The sequence below is a fragment of the Tachyglossus aculeatus genome, chromosome 17 (assembly GCF_015852505.1).
Source record: "Tachyglossus aculeatus isolate mTacAcu1 chromosome 17, mTacAcu1.pri, whole genome shotgun sequence".
Lineage (NCBI taxonomy): Eukaryota > Metazoa > Chordata > Mammalia > Monotremata > Tachyglossidae > Tachyglossus > Tachyglossus aculeatus.
Window position 1 is genome coordinate 8,892,325 of NC_052082.1, and position 21,653 is coordinate 8,913,977.

General features: G+C 46.0%; 1 protein-coding gene and 1 non-coding gene across 2 annotated transcripts in view; both read right to left on the reverse strand.

Moving 5' to 3' along the window:
* Positions 1 to 21,653, reverse strand: part of ADAMTS3 (ADAM metallopeptidase with thrombospondin type 1 motif 3) — a 184,482-nt gene that overhangs the window by 18,135 nt on the left and 144,694 nt on the right. Inside the window, exons 7-15 of the mRNA XM_038758782.1 lie at positions 19,385 to 19,541; positions 19,033 to 19,138; positions 17,515 to 17,658; positions 17,085 to 17,217; positions 15,639 to 15,752; positions 13,486 to 13,631; positions 9,686 to 9,861; positions 5,904 to 6,037; positions 2,371 to 2,494 (exon numbers count right to left, since the gene is read on the reverse strand). Coding sequence (XP_038614710.1) covers positions 2,371 to 2,494; positions 5,904 to 6,037; positions 9,686 to 9,861; positions 13,486 to 13,631; positions 15,639 to 15,752; positions 17,085 to 17,217; positions 17,515 to 17,658; positions 19,033 to 19,138; positions 19,385 to 19,541 — 1,234 coding nt within the window. The remainder of the gene's footprint in view (positions 1 to 2,370; positions 2,495 to 5,903; positions 6,038 to 9,685; positions 9,862 to 13,485; positions 13,632 to 15,638; positions 15,753 to 17,084; positions 17,218 to 17,514; positions 17,659 to 19,032; positions 19,139 to 19,384; positions 19,542 to 21,653) is intronic.
* On the reverse strand, positions 12,341 to 12,448 carry LOC119939877. The gene has a single exon (XR_005454832.1). It is a non-coding gene; the product is annotated as a U6 spliceosomal RNA (small nuclear RNA).

A 21,653-nucleotide genomic window follows, 5' to 3' on the forward strand; every position in this document is an offset into this window, starting at 1 on the left:
GGTTGGCAAACCGTCATAAACTGGAGGACCACTTATATGATTCCATATTTCTATTCTGTATCCTGATAAACCCATCGGGCATATGCTAAATAATCTTGTTACGAAGAAGGTTTGTAGAGACCTGGCCAACGTTGAAGTGGATCTGTACATTAGACAGGAGCAGGATGCAAAAACTACTTGTTCCCTATGGTTTGGGATAATGAAGAGGGAGACAGAGGAACTAATTCTAGTTTCCGCCTCCTACAATGATGTCGGCAGACAGGGTTGGGTAAGACTGTGGACTTTTGCAATTGAGGGGGTCATGATGGAAAAGGAGGAGAGGGCAGGGAAATTCTTAAATCCTTCGTTTGAGTCCTGGGTATGGGAATTGACAGTGACGACCTTTCAAGTACAGTGGAAGTTTTGTCAGGTGCTATTTCAACACAGAACATGTAAACTATTGTGGGTGCCAATATGTTTTTCTCTTCTTTTCCACAGTCTGGCTCCCAGCCCTTCAGAAGGAAGAGACAGACTCACATGTAAAAGGCAGGAAGTTGTCACGCAAAAATCTGTCAGACTCCGTGCTCCACTATCTCATCACTCAAATCTGAAAAATGGACTTGTAGAAAGAACACAAACAAGTTTTCTTGTTCTGCTTCTAGCCACCTTGAGGAAACCTTGCAGAAGCAGTTGTGCAGTCCATTAGTGTCCTGTGAGCGTGGAGGAGGGAATGGCATTTTCTGACTGTTTTCAGAATGTTTTTTCAGAATGTTTCAAGGTGATGACACTGAAAGAAATCCTCCTTTTCATCTTGCGAGTCACCATTTGTAGCTGGAAGGAGCAACCATCATGTCACAAGTGTCCAGGGCCCAGCTAGAAATCCTTTTTTGGGGTAAGGCAAGGATGGAGACCAGCAGCGGGGGGAGTGGGGGGGGGGGCTGTCAAGAGGGGAAGGGGGGAAAAAGTGAACTTTTTCCTTCAAAGACACAGACTTGGTCAATTATGGCTCCCTTCAGCTTTCCATGTTGCCAAACATAGAATGGCATTTTCCAAATTCAAAACCAAAACTATGTTATTGATTGCTTGACTGAAAATAAAAACAATGTTGGCCATCTTGGGTTTATCACAGGGGAACCGAAGTTCTGGGAGGGTCCAGGACTCTTGATCTGGTCGTGGCAACCGGCAAGTGACGTCCACTTGGGATCTCATTTTGAAATGAGAGGAATGTCTCATGCTTCTAGATGACTTCTAGAATGGGAACGGTCCAAGACATCTTCCCCTCAGCTACTTAGAGACGGGTCTGTTTCCATTTGGCACTCTCCTTCTGTCTACGATCAATCTCTTTCGCATCTTTTTAAATCATAGTCTTGACAAAGAAAATTCCAAACAAGTTGGGTACATTTTAAACTGAATCACTTCTTTCTTTGTGTGACTTCCATATTTAAGAGAACATTTATGGAGGATTGTGTTTATTATTCTGTGGGTGGAACTTTTTGCCTTCCAACTTTGACATTCTCTGGCCCTCTCTTTTTGGCTGTGAGCAATTGCTTTCACACCTTTTAAACTCATAGTCTTGACAAAGAAAATTCCAAACAAGTTGTGTTCATCTTAAACGTAATGACTTCTTTCTTTGAGTGGCTTCTATATTTAAGAGAAAAGGGATGGGCGATTGTGTCTATTATTCTGTGAGTGATAGGTAGGTGGAAATTTTTCACTTTGGGCTTAGCCAAAGTGAAAAGGTCAGTATTTTCTCCATCAGTAAAACTAACCTTGTGAGCAGTCTCAGCTCATGCACATATTTTCTTGGAGGGAAGCACTGGACTTTTAATTAATCGTTAGCATTCTTTTTTTTAGAGACCTCATAATTCTATGTTTGAAACCCACTCACTTTCAGACCGTGTAAAATTTGGCTTAGAGCAGGAACTATCAGACACGTCTACTCTGCAAAGCAAAAGTTCAAGCTGAACGATCAAAATCACAAGGGATTTGAGAGAGATTTTTCATTCTCTGACATACCTCCGCATCTTTAGCAATTTGGGCTTTGGAAGTCTTCTGCCAACCAGATTTAAAAAAATAATCGGACCTAGAAATCAGGTTTTCCCTATATTCGTAACTGCTAAATCTAACCATAGAAAAGCGTTCCGTATTTTCTATGTTTTCAGGGCATTAAGCCAGAGTTGGAAGGCCTCTTGGAAAAGAATTCAGAATGACTTGACTAGTCTTCACAAGATAGCACTGCCCCAACCTCCTCTCTTATTAGAAATGCCCCTTGGAATTTTTAGGCTGTTGCTGGGAAAAGGAAAGAAAACATCTCTACTTCCAAGCGTGAGATTGACACACACATAAACAGGCACAACAGAATAGCCAGAAGGGCACAAACGCCAATCATACCAAGCTTCTTGGGTGTTCTGGTAAACGTCCCTTTTACGGTCCGACAGTGGGAATTGTCCCCCTCACAGACGCCACACTTATCTTCTAACTTGTTGGAGCCGATTTCTTTATCACAGCCAACTTTCTGCAGAGGAGAGACAGGAAGTGGTCTTGGTCCCATCAGGATGGGTCAGTGCAGCACAGATAAGTGAAAACATCGGATAATCCAAAACCCCACTGGCTTCCTTTTCCTCCTGGACTGACTGCCGTGCATGAACTTGTAGTAGGAGAATGCGTTTTGGAGCCCAAAGAAGTGAGTTCTAGTGCTCTGCACACTATGTTGCCAACTTGTACTTCCCAAGTGCTTAGTACAGTGCTCTGCACACAGTAAGCGCTCAATAAATACGATTGAATGAATGAATGCACACAGTAAGTGCTAAATAGCAGCATAACCTAGTGATGAGAGCAGGGGTCTTTGAGTCAAAAGGACTCCCAGCTCTTCCAATTGCTTACCAGGCAACTTTGGGCAAGACTCAACTTCTCTATGCCTCAGTTTCCTCCCTTTCTCCCTTTTCTCCCTCCTACTTGTACTGTCCCAGTGCTTAGAACAGTGTTTGACACATAGTAAGTGCTCAATAAACACCATAAAAATACAACTGATTGACTGACTGACTGATAGTCCCAGCTCAGTCTCTGGCCTGCTGTGCAAGCTTGGACAAGTCATTAAACCTCTTAGTACCTTAATTCTCTCATCTGTAACAGGGGAAAAAGATACTTGCTCTCTTTGATTGGGAGCAATGTCTGGAACAGAATCTGTGTCTGATCTGGTTATCTGGAATCTGTCACAGCCCTTAGCAAAGTGGGGGACAAAAGGGTCGATGAACAGTGAAATCAACAGATTCTAGTTTTATCTCTTGCCTTCTGTCTCTCACTTTCCGACAGACTGGATACTGGGAAGATGGCCAGATCCACATGGCACAAAATGAAGTAGACTACTGACAATTATCCAGTTATTTTTCTTTCCATACAACTAGCCCAACTGCATCATTCAGGAGCTGATCCATCAAAGTGGATTTTCTGGCCGATTATAATAATAATAATAATGTTGGGCCGAGGGGAGAGGGAGCATAGGAAAGAGAGGGGCATGACTGATCGGGTAACTTTAGAACATGCCTCTGGCTGCCTATGCACATTTTAATGAAAATATGAGACTGTAAGCAATCACAGCACATTTCCTGCCCACAAAGAGCCATTTATGATGCAACTGGTAAAAGAAGGTGTAACTTCGAGACGTTGGCAAAGAACATTTTCAATCAAGGGATTATAAACTCTTGGGTGGAAAAAAATGCCATCAAGGAAAAACAAACAGCTAATTATCGATCAGCAGGAGCATTTCATCGTTAAATTCAGAAGTCAATGTTCATTCATCAGCCGGTTCAACTCATTCATTCAGTCAATCTTATTTTTTGAGCGCTTACTGTGTGCAAAGCTCTCTTAACAGAATTGTGGAGTCGGTTTCCCCTGACTGGACCAGCCTCCTATCTGAAGATGGAGATGGTCTCTGATGAATCTGATGAACCTGGGGGTCTGGACCATCCCAAAATCTGGGGAAAGGGCTAAAGAGAGACACTGTATTATACTTTCCCAAGCGCTAAGTACAGTGCTCTACACACAGTAAATGCTCAATAAATATGATTGATTGATCTCTTCTGGGCATGAGTCTCTGATGAAAAGACAGGGTCTTTGCCCCATTAGAGATGGTCTCCTTTAGGCAAAGATGCTCCCATCTGATCCAAGACCAGCTTTCCTTCACACATAAACAGGAGAGCATCTCCAAAGGGCAGAAATCCTTCCCCACCCTGTATGCTCAGACCCCTCCTCATTTAAATACCTATGAAACCTCCATTGTAGACATGCCCTATCTAGACAGCCACGAATCTCTCTTCTGTCTGTCCAGGGGCCATTTGGTTGGGCGATGATCTCTTAGAGGCAATCTCAGTGTGGATGGAGATTTGAGGCCGCCTTAACGAGGATGGATCCTCCCTCTGCTCTACTGGTTCGTGCCAGGCAGAGTCGGGTTAAACAGAGTGTGAATGGAGGAGGTAGTAGTAGAAAGAACTGGAGGCGAGGACTGGGCTGGATTGACAGGTATTCACTGATGACTGATAACCATGAATCACTTCACCTGCCTACTCTCCTACTCCAAACCAGCCCACACGCTTCGCTCCTCTGTCAGCCTTCTCACTGTACCTTGATGTCGTCTATCTCGCCGCTGACCTCTTGCCCACATCCTGCCTCTGGCCTGAAATCAATCAATCAATCAATTGTATTTATTGAGTGCTTACTGTGTGCAGAGCACTTTACTAAGCACTTGGGAAGTACAAGTTGGCAACGTATAGAGACAGTCCCTACCCAACAGTGGGCTCACAGTCTAAAAGGGGGGCATGCCCTGAAATGCCCTCCCTCCTCATATGTGACAGGCAATGATTCTCCCCCACTTTAAAGCCTGACTGAAGGCCCATCTCCTCCAGGAGGCCTTCCCTAAGCCCTTCTTTCCTCTTCTCCCACTCCCTTCTGTGTCACCCTGACTTGCTCCTTTCATCCCCCTTCCTAGCCATAGCACATAATAATAATAATATTGGTATTTGTTAAACGCTTACTATGTGCCAGATACTGTAGTAAGTGCTGGGGTGGACACAAGCAAATTGGGTTGGACACAGTCCCTGTCCCACGTGGGGCTCACAGTCTCATTCATTCATTCATTCAATCGTATTTATTGATCACTTACTGTGTGCAGAGCACTGTATTAAGCATTTGGGAAGTACAAGTTGGCAACATATGGAGAAAGACCCTACCCAACGACAGGCTCACAGTCTAGAAGGGGGAGGCAAACAACAAAACAAAACATGTGGACAGGTGTCAAGTCATCAGAATAAGTAGAAATAAAGCTAGATGCAATCCCCTTTTACAGATGAGGGAACTGAGGCCCAAAGAAGTGAAGTGACTTGCCTAAGGTCACACAGCAAACAAGTGGAAGAGCAGGGATTACAACCCATGACCTTCTAACTCTCAGGCCCGTGCTCCAGCCACTATGCCATGCTACATATCTGTAATTTACTTATTTATATTAATGTCCGTCTCTCTTTCTCTAGACTATAAGTTCACTGTGGGTAGGGGATGTCTCTTTATTCAATCGTATTTATTGAACGCTTACAGAGCACTGTACTAAATGCTTGGGAAGTACAAGTTGGCAACACATAGAGACGGTCCCTACCCAACAACGGGCTCACAGTCTAGAAGACGGGCTCACAGTCAAGAAGAACAGTTTATTGTTATATTGCACTCTCCCAAACACATAGTACAGTGCTCTGCACACAGTAAGCACTCAATAAATACGGTTGAATGACTGCGTTTGGTGACCGCTTGGCAGATAAGTGACTTAATGTCTGTTGACTGGATTGGCCGAAGCTTAGTGATTCGTGGTTTTATTGCCGGTGGGTCAGATGGTAGACACCACGGGGAATAACGACAAATTGGGAAGCCACTGTACTCACCACACATTCTCCTCGCACGCATATGCTATAGGGGTCTTTGTATGAGCACCGAGTCCCATCGTGCACCAGCTGCTTCATATAAGCAACGTCTCCTGTTCCTTTGGATTGGCAGTAGAGATGGCACCTCTTGTTGGCTGCAGGGTGGATATGGTAAAGTAGAACATTTATATTAAACCGGAACCGCCCCGTTTGATTTTGTTGGTCAAACACAAAATTTCAGCAAGGTTTACCGAGGAAAAGGATTGGCTCAGTGGAAAAAGGACGGGCTTTGGAGTCAGTGGTCATGGGTTCAAATCCTGGCTCCGCCAATTGTCAGCTGTGTGACTTTGGGCGAGTCTCTTAACTTCTCTGTGCCTCAGTTACCTCATCTGTAAAATGGGGATTGACAGTGAGCCCCCCGTGGGACAACTTGATTACTCTGTATCTACCCCAGCGCTTAGAACAGTGCTTTGCTCATAGTAAGCGCTTAATAAATGCCATTATTATTATTATTATTATTACAAACACACAGTGTGGAGGAAACCCAGAAATGCTCTTGCACTGAAAACTAACACCTCCACCCATCACCTTGTCACCACACAGACATATCCTTCCCCCACCCACCCCCTTTTCCTCTGCTCCTCCTCCCCTCCCCATCACCCCCAGTCCCTCCCTCTGCCCTACCCTCTTCCCCTCCCCACAGCACTTGTGTATATTTATGCATATTTTTTACTCTATTTTATGGATGATGTGTACATATCTATCTATTCTATTGATCTGTTTTGATGGTATTGACACCTGTCCACTTGCTTTGTTTCATTGTCTGTCTACCCCTTCTAGACTGTGAGCCCGTTGTTGAGTAGGGACTGTCTCTATCTGTTGCTGAATTGTACTTTCCAAGTGCTTAGTACAGTGCTCTGCACACAGTAAGCACTCAATAAACACGATTGCATGAATGAATGAATCCTTCATTTGAGAAGCAGTGTGGCCTAGTGGGTAGAGCACGGGCCTAGGAGCCAGGACCACCAGGTCAGAAGGACCCGGGTACTTATCCCGGCTCCTACAATTGTCTGCTTTACGACCTTAGGCAAGTCACTGAACTTCTCTGGGCCTCAGTTACCTCACCTGTAAAATGGGAATTAAGAGTGGGAGCCCCATGTGGAACATGAACCGTCTCCAGCCTGATTAATAATAATAATAATAATAATGGCATTTATTAAGTGCTTACTATATGCAAAGCACTGTTCTAAGCGCTGGGGAGTTTACAAGGTGATCAGATTGTCCCACATGGGGCTCACGGGCTTAATCCCCATTTTACAGATGAGGTGACTGAGGCATGGAGAAGTGAAGTGACTTGCCCAAAGTCACGCAGCTGGCAATTGGCAGAGCCGGGATTTGAACCCGTGACCTCTGACTCCAAAGCCCGGGCTCTTTCCACTGAGCCACGCTGCTTCTCACGCTGATTAGTTTTTATCTATCCCAGTGCTTCAGTACTAAGTGCCCTGGCGTACAGTAAGCATTTAACAAAAATCATAAAAAAAGAGAATTAGTTTCAGTGGACAGGACACACAATTGGCACAGTCCAAGGTAGTCAAAACCAGTTGGACCACGGGCTCTCCTTGCTCCTAGCCCTAAAGGAGGCCCAATAAACACAGACTTGGGCCGTGTGTCCTGTCTCTGAACACTCTCTCTCTTCACATCCATCAGCCAATGACTCTCCCCTCCTTCAAAGCCCTATTGAAGGCCCATCTCCTCCAGGAGGCCTTCCCTGACTAAGCCCTCCTGTCCTCTTCTCACTCCCTTCTGCGCCACCCTGCCTTGCTCCCTTCATTCACTGCTTCCCGTCCCACAGCACTTATGCCCCAATCTGTCATTTCTTTCTTTATATTATATTTATATAAATGAAGAAATTACAGATTTATCAAAATTACTGAACACTTACTGGGTGCAGGACACCATACTAAGCGCTTGGGAGGTACAATACAACAATATAACACACGTTCCCTGCTCACAGCAAGCTTACAGTCTAGAGGGGGTGTTCAATAAATTTGATTGAATGAATCCCCCTGGCCTGGAATGCCCTCCCTCCGCACATCGGCCAAGCTAGCTGTCTTCCTCCTTTCAAAGCCCTACTGAGAGCTCACCTCCTCCAGGAGGCCTTCCCACACTGAGCCCCCTCCTTTCTCTCCCCCTCCTCCTCCTCCCCATCCCCACTGCCTTACCTCCTTCCCCTCCCCACAGCACCTGTATATATGTTTGTACGGATTTATTACTCCATTTTATTTGTACATATTTATTCTATTTATTTTATTTTGTTAATATGTTTTGTTTTGTTCTCTGTCTCCCCCTTCTAGTCTGTGAGCCCACTGTTGCGTAGGGACCATCTCTATATGTTGCCAACTTATACTTCCCAAGTGCTTAGTACAGTGCTCTGCACACAGTAAGCGCTCAATAAATACGATTGAATGAATGAATGAATGAATCTGTTACATTGTTCATTCAATCGTATTTATCGAGTGCTTACTGTGTGCAGAGCACTGTACTAAGCACTTGGAAAGTACAATTCAGCAACAAATAGAGACAGTCCTTGCCCACAACGGGCTCATAGTCTAGAATAATAATAATGGCATTTGTTAAGAGCTTACTATGTGCCAAGCACTGTTCTGAGCGCTGGGGTAGATACAAGGCAATCGGGTAATCCCACAGGGGCTCACAGTCTTCATCCCCATTTTACAGATGAGGTAACTGAGGCCCAGATAATAATAACAATAACAATAATGGCATTTATTAAGCACTTACTATGTGCAAAGCACTGTCCTAAGCGCTGGGGTAGATACAAGGTAATCAAGTTGTCCCACGTGGGGCTCACAGACTTAATCCCCATTTTCCAGATGAGGTCACTGAGGCACAGAGAAGTGAAGTGACTTGCCCAAAGTCACACAGCTGCTTTTAGACTGTGAGCCCACTGTTGGGTAGGGACTGTCTCTATATGTTGCCAACTTGGACTTTTATTTTGTTAATATGTTTTGTTTTGTTTTCTGTCTCCCCCTTCTAGACTGTGAGCCCACTGTTGGGTAGGGACCGTCTCTAGATGTTGCCAACTTGGACTTCCCAAGCGCTTAGTACAGTGCTCTGCACACAGTAAGCGCTTAATAAATACGATTGATAGATTGATTGATTGTACTTCCCAAGTGCTTAGTACAGTGCTCTGCACACAGTAAGCGCTCAATACGATTGATGATGATGATGACAAGTGGCGGAGCCGGGATTTGAAGCCATGATCTCTGACTCCAAAGCCCGGGCTGTGAGCCCACTGTTGGGTAGGGACCGTCTCTATATGTTGCCAACTTGTACTTCCCAAGCGCTTAGTACAGTGCTCTGCACACAGTAAGCGCTTAATAAATACGATTGATTGATTGATTGTACTTCCCAAGCGCTTAGTACAGTGCTCTGCACACAGTAAGCGCTCAATACGATTGATGATGATGATGACAAGTGGCGGAGCCGGGATTTGAAGCCATGATCTCTGACTCCAGAGCCCGGGCTCTTTCCACTGAGCCATGCGGCTTCTCTCCCAAGTGCTTAGTACAGTGCCCTGCACACAGTCAGTGCTCAATAAATATGATTGATTGACTGACGGATGCCCACTGGCTTGCCAAATGCTCAGTACAGCGCTCACCCAAGCCCACCCTGCGCCGGGCCGCCCCGGGGGCTAGGAGGCCGTGCCGCGACCGAGCACTGGGGATGGATGGTGACGGGCTTCCCCTAGGCCACCGCTGGTCTGCCGGGCTCTAGAGACTCACAGTCGGGGTGCTCATAAGGCAGCCAGTGGTGCTTGCCGTCGCGGTACTCGAAGTGGGAGTTGCGCTGCTGGCACTGCTGGGCTCGGAAGTCCTCGAAGCGTTTCTGGCATTCCTCCGTGTTGCACAGCTGGTACTCAAAGTTCACCCCGGGGCAGTCCTGACCCCCGTTGAGGGGCCTGAGGAAAAAAGCAAAGGCCACAAAGGCGTCAAAGGCAAGGCCTGGTGGCAACAGCGCCGGCCTGGGAAGGAGAGACTCTGGGGCCAAGTCTAACTTCTCTGGGCCTCTGTTTGCTCATCTGTAAAATGGGGAGTCAATGATAATAATGATAAGTGCTCTGCACACAGTAAGCGCTCAATAAATACGATTGAATGAAGAATAATAATAATGATGGCATTTATGAAGCGCGTACTATGTGCAAAGGCCACGCGTCAAAGGCGAGGCCTGGTGGCAACAGCGCCGGCCTGGGAAGGAGGGACTCTGGGGCCTAATCCTGACTCCGCCGCCGCTTGTCACCTGGGGCAAGTCTAACTTCTCTGGGCCTCTGTTTGCTCATCTGCAAAAGGGGGAGTCAATGATAATAATGATAAGTGCTCTGCACACAGTAAGTGCTCAATAAATACGATGGAATGAATAATAATAATGATGGCATTTATTAAGCGCATACTATGTGCAAAGGCCACGTGTCAAAGGCAAGGCCTGGTGGCAACAGCGCCGGCCTAGGAAGGAGAGACTCTGGGGCCTAATCCTGACTCCGCCGCCGCCGCTTGCCTGCTGTGTCACCTGGGGCAAGTCTAACTTCTCTGGGCCTCTGTTTGCTCATCTGTAAAATGCGGAGTCAATAATAATAAGTGCTCTGCACACAGTAAGCGCTCAATAAATACGATGGAATGAATAATAATAATGATGGCATTTATTAAGCGCGTATTATGTGCAAAGGCCACGCGTCAAAGTCAAGGCCTGGTGGCAACAGCGCCGGCCTGGGAAGGAGAGACTCTGGGGCCTAATCCTGACTCCGCCACCGCCGCTTGTCACCTGGGGCAAGTCTAACTTCTCTGGGCCTCTGTTTGCTCATCTGTAAAAGGGGGAGTCAATGATAATAATAATAAGTGCTCTGCGCACAGTAAGCGCTCAATAAATACGATTGAATGAATAATAATAATGATGGCATTTATTAAGCGCGTACTATGTGCAAAGGCCACGCGTCAGAGGCAAGGCCTGGTGGCAACAGCGCCAGCCTGGGAAGGAGAGATTCTGGGGCCTAATCCTGACTCCGCCACCGCCGCTTGTCACCTGGGGCAAGTCTAATTTCTCTGGGCCTCTGTTTGCTCATCTGTAAAATGGGGAGTCAATGATAATAATAATAAGTGCTCTGCACACAGTAAGCTCTCAATAAATATGATTGAATGAATAATAATAATGATGGCATTTATTAAGCGCCTACTATGTGCAAAGGCCACGCATCAAAGGCAAGGCCTGGTGGCAACAGCACCGGCCTGGGAAGGAGAGACTCTGGGGCCTAATCCTGACTCCGCCGCCGCCGCTTGCCTGCTGTGTCACCTGGGCCAAGTCTAACTTCTCTGGGCCTCTGTTTGCTCATCTGTAAAATGGGGAGTCAATAATAATAAGTGCTCTGCACACAGTAAGCGCTCAATAAATACAATTGAATGAATAATAATAATGATGGCATTTACTAAGCGCGTACTATGTGCAAAGCACTGTTCTAAGCGCTGGGGAGGATACAAGATGATCAGGTTGTCCCACGGGGGGCTCACAGTCTTAGTCCCCATTTTGCAGGTGTGGTAACTGAGGCACAGAGAAGTCAAGTGACTTGCTCAAGGTTACACAGCAGACAAGCGGCGGAGCCAGGATTAGAACCCAGGACCTCTGACTCCCAAGCCCGGGCTCTTTCCACTGAGCCACGCTGCTTCTCAATACCTGTTCTCCTACTTCCTGAGACTCCAAGCCCCCTGTGGGAGAGGGGCTGTGTCTGGCCCGATTATTTTGTAGTAAATATTCAGCACTTAGTATAGTACTCTGCAAAAAGCAAGCACTTGAATACTACTAAACTAGTACTTTTTTATGTTTTTTCTTAATCACTCACTATGTGCCAGACCCTATACTAAGCGCTGGGATAGATACAAGCTAATCAAGTTGGACAAAGTCCATGTCTCATACGGGGCTCATAGTATTAATCCTTATTTTACAGATGAGGGAACTGACTGACTGAAGTGAAATGACTTGCCCAAGGTCATCATCATCATCAATCATATTTATTGAGCGCTTACTATGTGCAGAGCACTGTACTAAGCGCTTGGGAAGTACAAATTGGCAACATATAGAGACAGTCCCTACCCAACAGTGGGCTCACAGTCTAAAAGGGGGAGACAGAGAACAAAACCAAACATACTAACAAAATAAAATAAATAGAATAGATATGTACAAGTAAAATAAATAGAGTAATAAATCTGTACAAACATATATACATATATACAGGTGCTGTGGGGAAGGGAAGGAGGTAAGATGGGGGGATGGAGAGGGGGACGAGGGGGAGAGGAAGGAAGGGGCTCAGTCTGGGAAGGCCTCCTGGAGGAGGTGAGCTCTCAGCAGGGCCTTGAAGGGAGGAAGAGAGCTAGCCTGGCGGATGGGCAGAGGGAAAAAACATGGAACGCTTCACGAATTTGCGTGTCATCCTTGTGCAGGGGCCATGCTAATCTTCTCTGTATCGTTCCAATTTTAGTATATGTGCTACAGCTGACAAGTCCCAGAGCTAGAATTAGAACACAGGTCCTTCTGGCTCTCAAGCCTGGGCTCTATCCACTAGACCACACTGTTTACTTGACACCATCCCAGCGTGGCTCAGTGGAAAGAGCACGGGCTTTGGAGTCAGAGGTCATGGGTTCGAATCCCAACTCCGCCACGTGTCTGCTGTGTGACCTTGGGCAAGTCACTTAACTTGTCTGGGCCTCAGTGACCTCATCTGTAAAATGAGGATGAAGACTATGAGCCCCACGTGGGACAACCTGATCAGCTTGTATCCCCCCAGCGCTTAGAACAGTGCTTTGCACATAGTAAGCGCTTAACAAATACCATTATTATTATTATCATTATTAACAAATACCATAATTATCAGAATTATTAGCCCAATCCTGGTGCTTGGTATCTTCTGTCCCCAAGACCAGATAAGCACTGATGGGGGTTATAGAATCAAGGGCCTGTTGTGGGCAGGGATTTTGTCTGTTTGTTGCTGAATTGTACTTCCTGTATATATGTATATATGTTTGTACATATTTATTACTCTTTATTTATTTATTTTACTTGTACATATCTATCCTATTTATTTTATTTTGTTAGTATGTTTGATTTTGTTCTCTGTCTCCCCCTTGTATACAAATACTCCTTGTATATATGGGCAGGGAACACATCTATCACCTCTGTCACGCTGAACTCTCCAAAGGCCCAGTACAGTGCTGTGCACACCGCAAGGGCTCAATAAATACAACTGACTGATTGTGTGATGCTCTAGACAGTAAGCTCGTTGTTGGCCAGGAATGCATCTGTTTATTGTTACGTTATACTCTCCCAAGTACAGTGCTCTGCACACAGTAAGTGTTCAATAAATACGAATGAAAGAACGAAAGAATGAAAAGTGCTCTGCTGTACTTTCCCAAGCACTTAGTACAGTGGGCACTCAATAAATCCTAGCTCTTTCCACTTCTCCCCAAGGTGGTCTGTGGCTTCCACAGGAACAACCGGCCGGCCCTCCTCCCCTCATCCGGACATTTCAGAGGCCCCGACTCACATCGGGTTGGTGCACTGGCGCGTTCTGAATCGGACTCCGGTGCCGCACGTCCGAGAGCAGGAGCCAAACTTGGTCCAGGACCCCCAGTTGCCGTCCTGCTTCTGCTGATTGGCATTCTTCCACATGCAGTGTCCCTTATAACACCACTGGAGCGGGCCGGACGACACAGAGAGAAGGTTCGTGAGGCAAGCAAAGCACCGATACACAGGGTCGGGAGTCTGGAGCCCTGGGGTCTGGCCTCGGCTCGGCCCCCTGCTCTGCTGTGTGACCTTGGGTCAGTCACTTAACCTCCATGGGCCAAAGTTTTCTCATGGGTAAAATAGGTAAACCTTATAGGGATGTAGAGAGAATCGATTGACACCTGTCTACCTTATTGACACCTGCCTACTTGTTTTGTTTCGTTGTCTGTCTCCCCCTTCTAGACTGTGAGCCCACTGTTGGGTAGGGACCGTCTCTATATGTTGCCAACTTGTACTTCCCAAGCGCTTAGTACAGTGCTCTGCACACAGTAGACACAGTAGGCGCTCAATAAATACGACTGAATGAATGAATGAATTAAGGTAATTGATAAGAAAGGGTGATGAAGTTAAAAAGTGCTGAACAAAAATGCAAGATATTTCTGTATGATAATATATGCGGCAAGCTCGTTGTGGGCAGGGAATATCTACCAGATCTGTTGAACTGTACTTTCCAAACTACTTTAGTACAGTGCTCTGCACACAGTAAGGGATCAATAAATACCATTGATTGGTTGTATTCAGAAGTAGTGTGGTTTAGTGGTTAGAGCACGGTCCTGGGATTCAAAAGGACCTGGGTTCTAATTCTGGTTCTGTCACTTGTCTGCTGTGTGACCTTGGGCAAGTAATTTAACTTCTCTGTGCCTTAGTTCCCTCATCTTTTAGACTGTGAGCCCACTGTTGGGTAGGGACTGTCTCTATATGTTGCCAACTTGTACTTCCCAAGTGCTTAGTACAGTGCTCTGCACACAGTAAGCGCTCAATAAATATGATTGATTGATTGATTGATCTGGAAATTGAGGATTAAGACTGTGAGCCCTATGTGGGACAGGAACTGTGCCCAACTCAGTTACTTTATATCTACCCCAGAAGATAATACAGTGCCCGGCACATAGTAAGCTCCTAAATACCACAAATATTAGTATTATTATTAGTGATTATTCATCTAAAAGGGTCCATTTCTCTATGTACAATTGGCAATTCAAAATAGACTGCCGTCCTACACAACATGGGATACCTGCAGCATGGAAAGAGTGGGCTTGCTGTGGGCAAGGAGTGTGTCTGTTTATTGTTCTACTGTAGTCTCCTAAGCGCTTAATACAGTGCTTTGCACACAGTAAGTGCTCAATAAATATGATCGAATGAATGAATGAAAGAAAGGCAAGAGCATCCTGGATAAAACCACATTTGCAGAGAGAACGATGAAGGCATTAGAACTGGAGACCAATGATAGAATCATGATAAATCTAATGAAACGTCAACCCTCAAGCCTTACAGATAATCAATCAATCAATCAATCTTATTTATTGAGCGCTTACTTTGTGCAGAGCACTGTACCAAGCGCTTGGGAAGTACAAGTTGGCAACATATAGGGACAGTCCCTACCCGACAGTGGGCTCACAGACTAAAAGATAAGTGAAGAAACACTTATAGTAATGAAATTGTCAGTGTCAAGAAGAATCAATTAAGCACAGAGCGCTGTACTGGTACCTTCTCACTCCTTGAACTTAATTATCCACGGCCTTTGGGCTTCTTAAGAAGCAGAGTGTAAACTGGATGGTAATCCAGGCTAAAGAGTTGACTTGGATGGGTAGCCAGCAGAAATTGTGACCACACGGAGCAAACCAAAGCACACAGGTTTGAGCAGAACTTGAAACTTGATGTCCGGGGATGGGGGGGGGTGTTTGTATGCGAGGGGGCGGGGGGAAGAGGAGAAGATGGAAAGGGGGAACCTCTTTCCCCCAAATCAAATTGAGAGCACAGACACCCTGAAAATGGAAGCCCTGTGGAAACAGGAGCCCTGTGGACTGTGTCCTGAAAAAAGGCTGCCTTCCGCTTAAAATAAACCAGACTTTCATTTCTCTTGCTCACGGACCTTCTATTTCCTAATGGGTTCAGTAAAAACTGGGTACTCACTTTCCCAGGGGCACACTCTGTTCCATCCAATGGGGGGCCTTTCTTGGTCTTGCAGAAGTAGGGATTATCCGGATGACTACACCACAGCTGTTTGCATGGATCGAAAGTCCGGAACTAGAACACAGTCAGGCAGAAGGCTTTAAGTCAAGTACTGGGGAATCCGGCAACGATGAGCTGAATTCATACCAGCTCCAAATCAGGCTTCCTAGATATATCCTTGGGGGATCCAAAATCAGTTCATTTTGGAACAGGAATGTGCTACCAATGGCCTAGACTTGACTTCCCGAGGCCAGTTTAGCCCTCTCAAACAGCAGCGTTAATGAGCAACTGTGGACTTTACAGGGGTTATTGGCTCCTGAAGGAAGCATCTGGATACTGTCACTTTCGCTGCAGTCAAATGTACCTAGCTCGAAAATGAGGAAGGATGATCGGGAATCAAGGGGAAGGGACGGTTGAGAGTTTTGGAAATCGAGGAATTAGGGACGGTCATGCAAATAGCAAAGAAAGCCTCTTCCGAGAAGCAGCGTGGCCTGGTGGAAAAAGCCCAGCCTGGGGAGTCAGAGGACCAGGGTTCTGTTATTTCAATGCTTTGTGACCTTGGGCAAGTCACTTAACTTCTCTGGGTCTCAGTTTCCTCATCTGTAAATGGGGATGATATATTTGTTCTTCCTTCTACTTAGACTGGGGGGTCCCATGTGGGACTGGGTCTGTGTCTCATCTGATTATCTTGTCTCTACCCCAGAACTTGGCATGTAGTAAACACTTTAAAATATAATAGCAATAATAATTACTATAACTATTATTATTGTTATATGTCCTAGCAATTGATACTACTCAATCCTAAGGCGTATACCACAGAAGGTGAGAGCTTTAATATTTTACCAACAAAACGGGGCAGGGACAAAGGAAATGTTATGCATCTCGATTCTAATATTCCATTGTAAATCTAATCCATATTTAATGGAGTGGGATGCAGGTTTCACTAGAATACTTGCAAACAGATCAGCTTAGTATACTGTCACTCGAAAAACATTAGAGAACCAGCCATGCCTTTATCCTATCCTTCCCAAGAGCTTAGTACAGTGTACCACAACAAATGGGCGCTCAATAAATACTATTATGGTGACTACAATAATTCCCTTATCATGAAGGGATGGGGAGAAGCAAATAGAGCTGGTCAACTAGGAATCCTCTCATAGTTCTCTGGACTGGCATGATCTCTCCACACCATTAGCTCCTCGTGGACAGGGAACATGTCTATCAACTCTGCCATACTTTCCTCTCCCAAGTGCTCAGTACAGTGCTCTGCACACAGGAAGCACTCAATAAATACAATAGATCGATCGATTGATCTCTCCCTCGAGGACAGAAGGCGTAGCTCTTCGAAGAGCAACTAGAAGAAAAAAAGTTACCATTTCAGGTCTGAAATGATTCGGCGTGACATACCGCAGTGCACATCTTATAACCGACCCCGAAATCGAAGCGGCATTGTTCATCCATGGAGTAATTGATTCCAGGCAGTTCGGGAAGCTTGGGCCAATCATGTTCAAAGGGATCATCAAGGAGGCAGTCGTAGGAGCTGTGGGAAAGTAGACGGTGGATGCAGCTAAGTGTTTGATCATTTTTCCATCTAGATAATCACAGTTTGCTCAGCATCATTTCAAGATCGCAACACGAAACCACTCCAAATGCTTGGGTTCTTTTCCGAGTCGACGGATGACTCCGATTCTGATTTCACCCTCGACGCGAAGATTGTCTGGCTCCCAAATGTACAAACACTCTATGTTGTTTGTAAATCTAGACCACCCCCAGGCCCCCAAATTCCTCTCACCCAAAACTTAACACCGAGGGTGCCCCCCTATTCCGAGCCTCTTACTGGATGTATCGTTTCAGCTCCTGGCCGCTGCACCGGGACCAGTGGTAGCGATGGAAAGCCGCCTGCACCAGGGGAGCCATGACGCTCCCCATCGCCGTCTCATCTCCGCACCGGTTCCCCTGCCCATCGTGCTCCATCCCCAGCCTGGCCAGAACCAAACAGAGACGGGGTCATGAGACTCGAGAAGCACAGCCACTGGCTTCTCCGATAGCTGTCTGTCAACAGGAACAACTGGATGGAAATTTATCCCTCCCACCTGTAAAGCCCCCTCTAGACTGGAAGCTCAATGATTTAACTCTCCCAACTGTAAAGCCCCCTCTAGACTGGAAGCTCAGTGATTTATCCCTCCCACTTGTAAAGCCCGCTCTAGACTGGAAGCTCAGTGATCTATCCCTCCCACCTGTAAAGCCCCCTCTAGACTGGAAGCTCAGTGATTTATCCCTCCCACCTGTAAAGCCCCCTCTAGACTGGAAGCTCAGTGATTTATCCCTCCCATCTGTAAAGCCCCCTCTAGACTGGAAGCTCAATGATTTATCCTTCCCACTTGTAAAGCCCCCTTTAGACTGGAGGCTTGATGTTGGCAGGGAATGTGTCCTGGTTGTATTATTCATTCATTCATTCAATTTTATTTATTGAGTGTTTACTGTGTGCAAAGCACTGTACTAAGTGCTTGGGAAGTTCAAATCAACAACATATAGAGATGGTCCCTACCCAACAAGGGGCTCACAGTCTAGAAGGGGGAGATAGACAACAAAACAAAGCAAGTAGATAGGTGTCAATATTGTACTCACCCAAGTACTTAGTACTGTGCTCTGCACACAATAAGCACTCAGTATTCAGTCAGTCATATTTATTGAACACTTACTGTGGGTAAAGCACTGTACTAAGAGCTTGGGAGAGTACAATACAATTATAAACAGACACGTTCCCTGCCCATGAAGATTACAGTCCACCACTGATCGATCCAGGAAGTCTGTGACAGACTTGAGTTGAGAGATGAGGGTCTTCTGCATTGGCTATGAAGTTGGGTCCGTACCTACTAAGCGCTCTGATACTCACTCCACCCCCCAGCTCCACCCCCGACAGCATCTATGCACATATCCTTATATTCTGGTGCTTCCCCTATCTGTAATTTAGGCACCTTAAGAGCAGGGAATGTATCTAACAACTCTGTTGTCTTGTACTCTCCCTGGCACTTAGTACAGTTCTCTTAATAAGCACTTAATAAATATCATTGATTGATTGAGTGATCGACAGGTCAAGCATATTCGATGAGGCAGGCTGACCGCCTTTGTGATATGACCACACGTAGATGCCGATTTTGGGTGCGGGAGACAGAAGGGCCCCAGTTTCAAGCCAGTCAAGAGGGATCACCACTAAGAGGGCTCCCTTCATGTTTCTTCACACTGTTCAAAGCCCCGGGCCCTGAAGCGGGTTCTGAAATGCAGTATTTGGGGGCAACAGCAGGATGAAATGAGGTTGTGCTCTGGGTTCCTCAGGGGGAAGGTGCCAACTTACACGTGGCCGGTTTCATGGGCCACAACAAAAGCGGAGGAAAACCCATCCTCGTGGTTCAAAGTGCAGCTTCTCACCGGATGACACATGCCCGTGACTGGAGCGTACCCTATGGAGAAGAAAAACGGTTTTTATTTTCAGTTTCCTGAATAACACATGGGGAGCTGCAGCTTTCTCACCTAATAAACCCAGTGTGAATCTTCCACTTTTTCTTGGGGAAACTTCCAACTTCAACCTCTCTTTCTCTCCCCTCTCTCTTTTCCTCTTTCTCTCTCTCCTCTCCCCCCCCCCCCCCCCCCACCCCCCGCTTTCTCTCTTCCTCCCCTTCCTCCCTCCCACATATTGGTGGTTTTACCTTGCATCCCAGCAGGGCCAAAATCTTGCCTGGTCAGGAAAATTGCGTGATCGTGGTGATCAGCGTGGTTGGGATCGGACCTCTGCTGTTGGCAGGCCCAGCGACATACGTTCTCCAGGCTTTTGGAGGGGTTTCCTCGCTCTATGAGGCTGATGGACTGAAGACACGGAAACAATTACCAGCCAACACCAGCTTCACTTTCCCACAGCTTTTCCCCACCTGACCCTTCTTCCCCCATTCAAGCTTTCAACCCTGGAAAATGGGGATTCTATTTTCTCTCAGAATTTTCTCCAGGGATCTGCTAACTGTGTCTTGACTTGGACACCAGCTCTAACCAGTGAAATCTCTCAAGTCAACTGGGGCCTCCAAAACAGTAGGTGAAAAAAATCAATCAGTGGTATTTATTGAATGCTTTCTGCGGGCAGAGCACTGAAATAAGCTCTTGGGAGAGTACTGTGAAAAAGAATTGAAATATGATCTAGACTCTCTCGGTGTCCATGATGCTGGGGAATGGATTCTCCATCGCAGAACCCATCATCTACCATGCCAACACAAGAGTGCTGTGGAGGCTGGGAGGATGGAGCCATTAAATGGAAGTGGAAGATCACCAAATGGTGATTTCCCCTAGTGGTCTCTCATCTCTCCTCAGCTGCAAAAACCCCAAAACAACTAAAATGCCTCTAAGATACACTATGAACATGATTAATCCTAAAAAAGACCCCTTGGCACCTTGTGGGCAGGGAATGTGCCTACAAACTCTGCTATATTGTACTCTCCCAAGCACTTAGTACAGTGCTCTGCACACAGTAGGCGCTCAATCAATACCATCGATTGATTAATTGAGATTTCCTTTTGGGGCTGGGCTTAGAAGGATCATTGACTACAGTTGGTGAAGAAAGCAGCAAGACCTAGTGGATAGATAATAATAATGATGGCATTTGTTAAGCGCTCACTATGTGCAAAGCACTGTTCTAAGTGCTGGGGGGAATGCAAGGTGATCAGGTTGTCCCACGAGGGGCTAACAGTCTTCATCCCCATTTTACCGATGCGGTAACTGAGGCCCAGAGAAGATAAGTAACTTGCCCAAGGTCACACAGCTAACAAGCGGCAGACACAGAATTAGAACCCATGACCTTTGGCTCCCAAGCCCGTGCTCTTTCCACTGAGCCACTCAGCTTCTATCACAGGCCTGGGTGTCAGAAGGACCTGAGTTTTAATTCCAATTCCATCATTTGCCTGCTGTGTGACCTCAGGCAAGTCACTTCACTTCTCTTTGCCTCAGTTATCACATCTAGAAAATGGGGATTAAGACTGTGAACCTCTTGTGGGGCAGGGACTGGGTCCAACCTGATTATTTTGTATCTAACCCAGCACCTGGCCCACAATAAGTACTTAAGAAGCAGCAGAAGCAGCGTGGCTCAGTGGAAAGAGCCCGAGCTTTGGAGTCGGAGGTCATGGGTTCAAATCCCAGCTCCTCCACTTGTCAGCTGTGTGACTTTGGGCAAGTCACTTAACTTCTCTGGGCCTCAGTGACCTCATCTGTAAAATGGGGATTAAGACTGTGAGCCCCACATGGGACAACTTGATTAACTTGTATCTATCCCAGTGCTTAGAACGGTGCTTTGCACATAGTAAGTACTTAATAAATGCCTTAAAAAAACTAACTTAACAAATACCATAAAAAAGTAGGAGAAAAAAAGATTTGGGCTCAAGAGTTGTCATGTAAGAGAGAGCTGAGGCATTTTTGTCAATTGACTCTTAAACAAATTCCTGCTGGCAAGGAGGTGTGGGTATGACTTGTTTTGGAGCTAATCAGTATTTCAGAAAGCCCTGGGGAGCACTTAGAAAATCACTCAGTCAGTCACTCAATCATATTTATTGAGCACTTTACTATGTGCAAAGCACCATACTAAGCGCTTGGGAGAAGCAACGTGGCTCAGTGGAAACAGCATGGGCTTTGGGGTCAGAGGTCATGGGTTCAAATCCCAGCTCCACCAATTGTCAACTGTGTGACTTTGGGCAAGTCACTTCACTTCTCTGTGCCTCAGTTACCTCATCTGTAAAATGGGGATTAAGACTGTGAGCCCCCCGTGGGACAACCTGATCACTTTATAACCTCCCCAGCACTTAGAACGGTGCTTTGCACATAGTAAGCACTTAATAAATGACATTATTATTATTATTACTATATAACAATATAACAGACACATTCCCTACCCACAACGAGTTTTCATTCTAAAGGGGGAGACAGACATTAATATAAATAAAT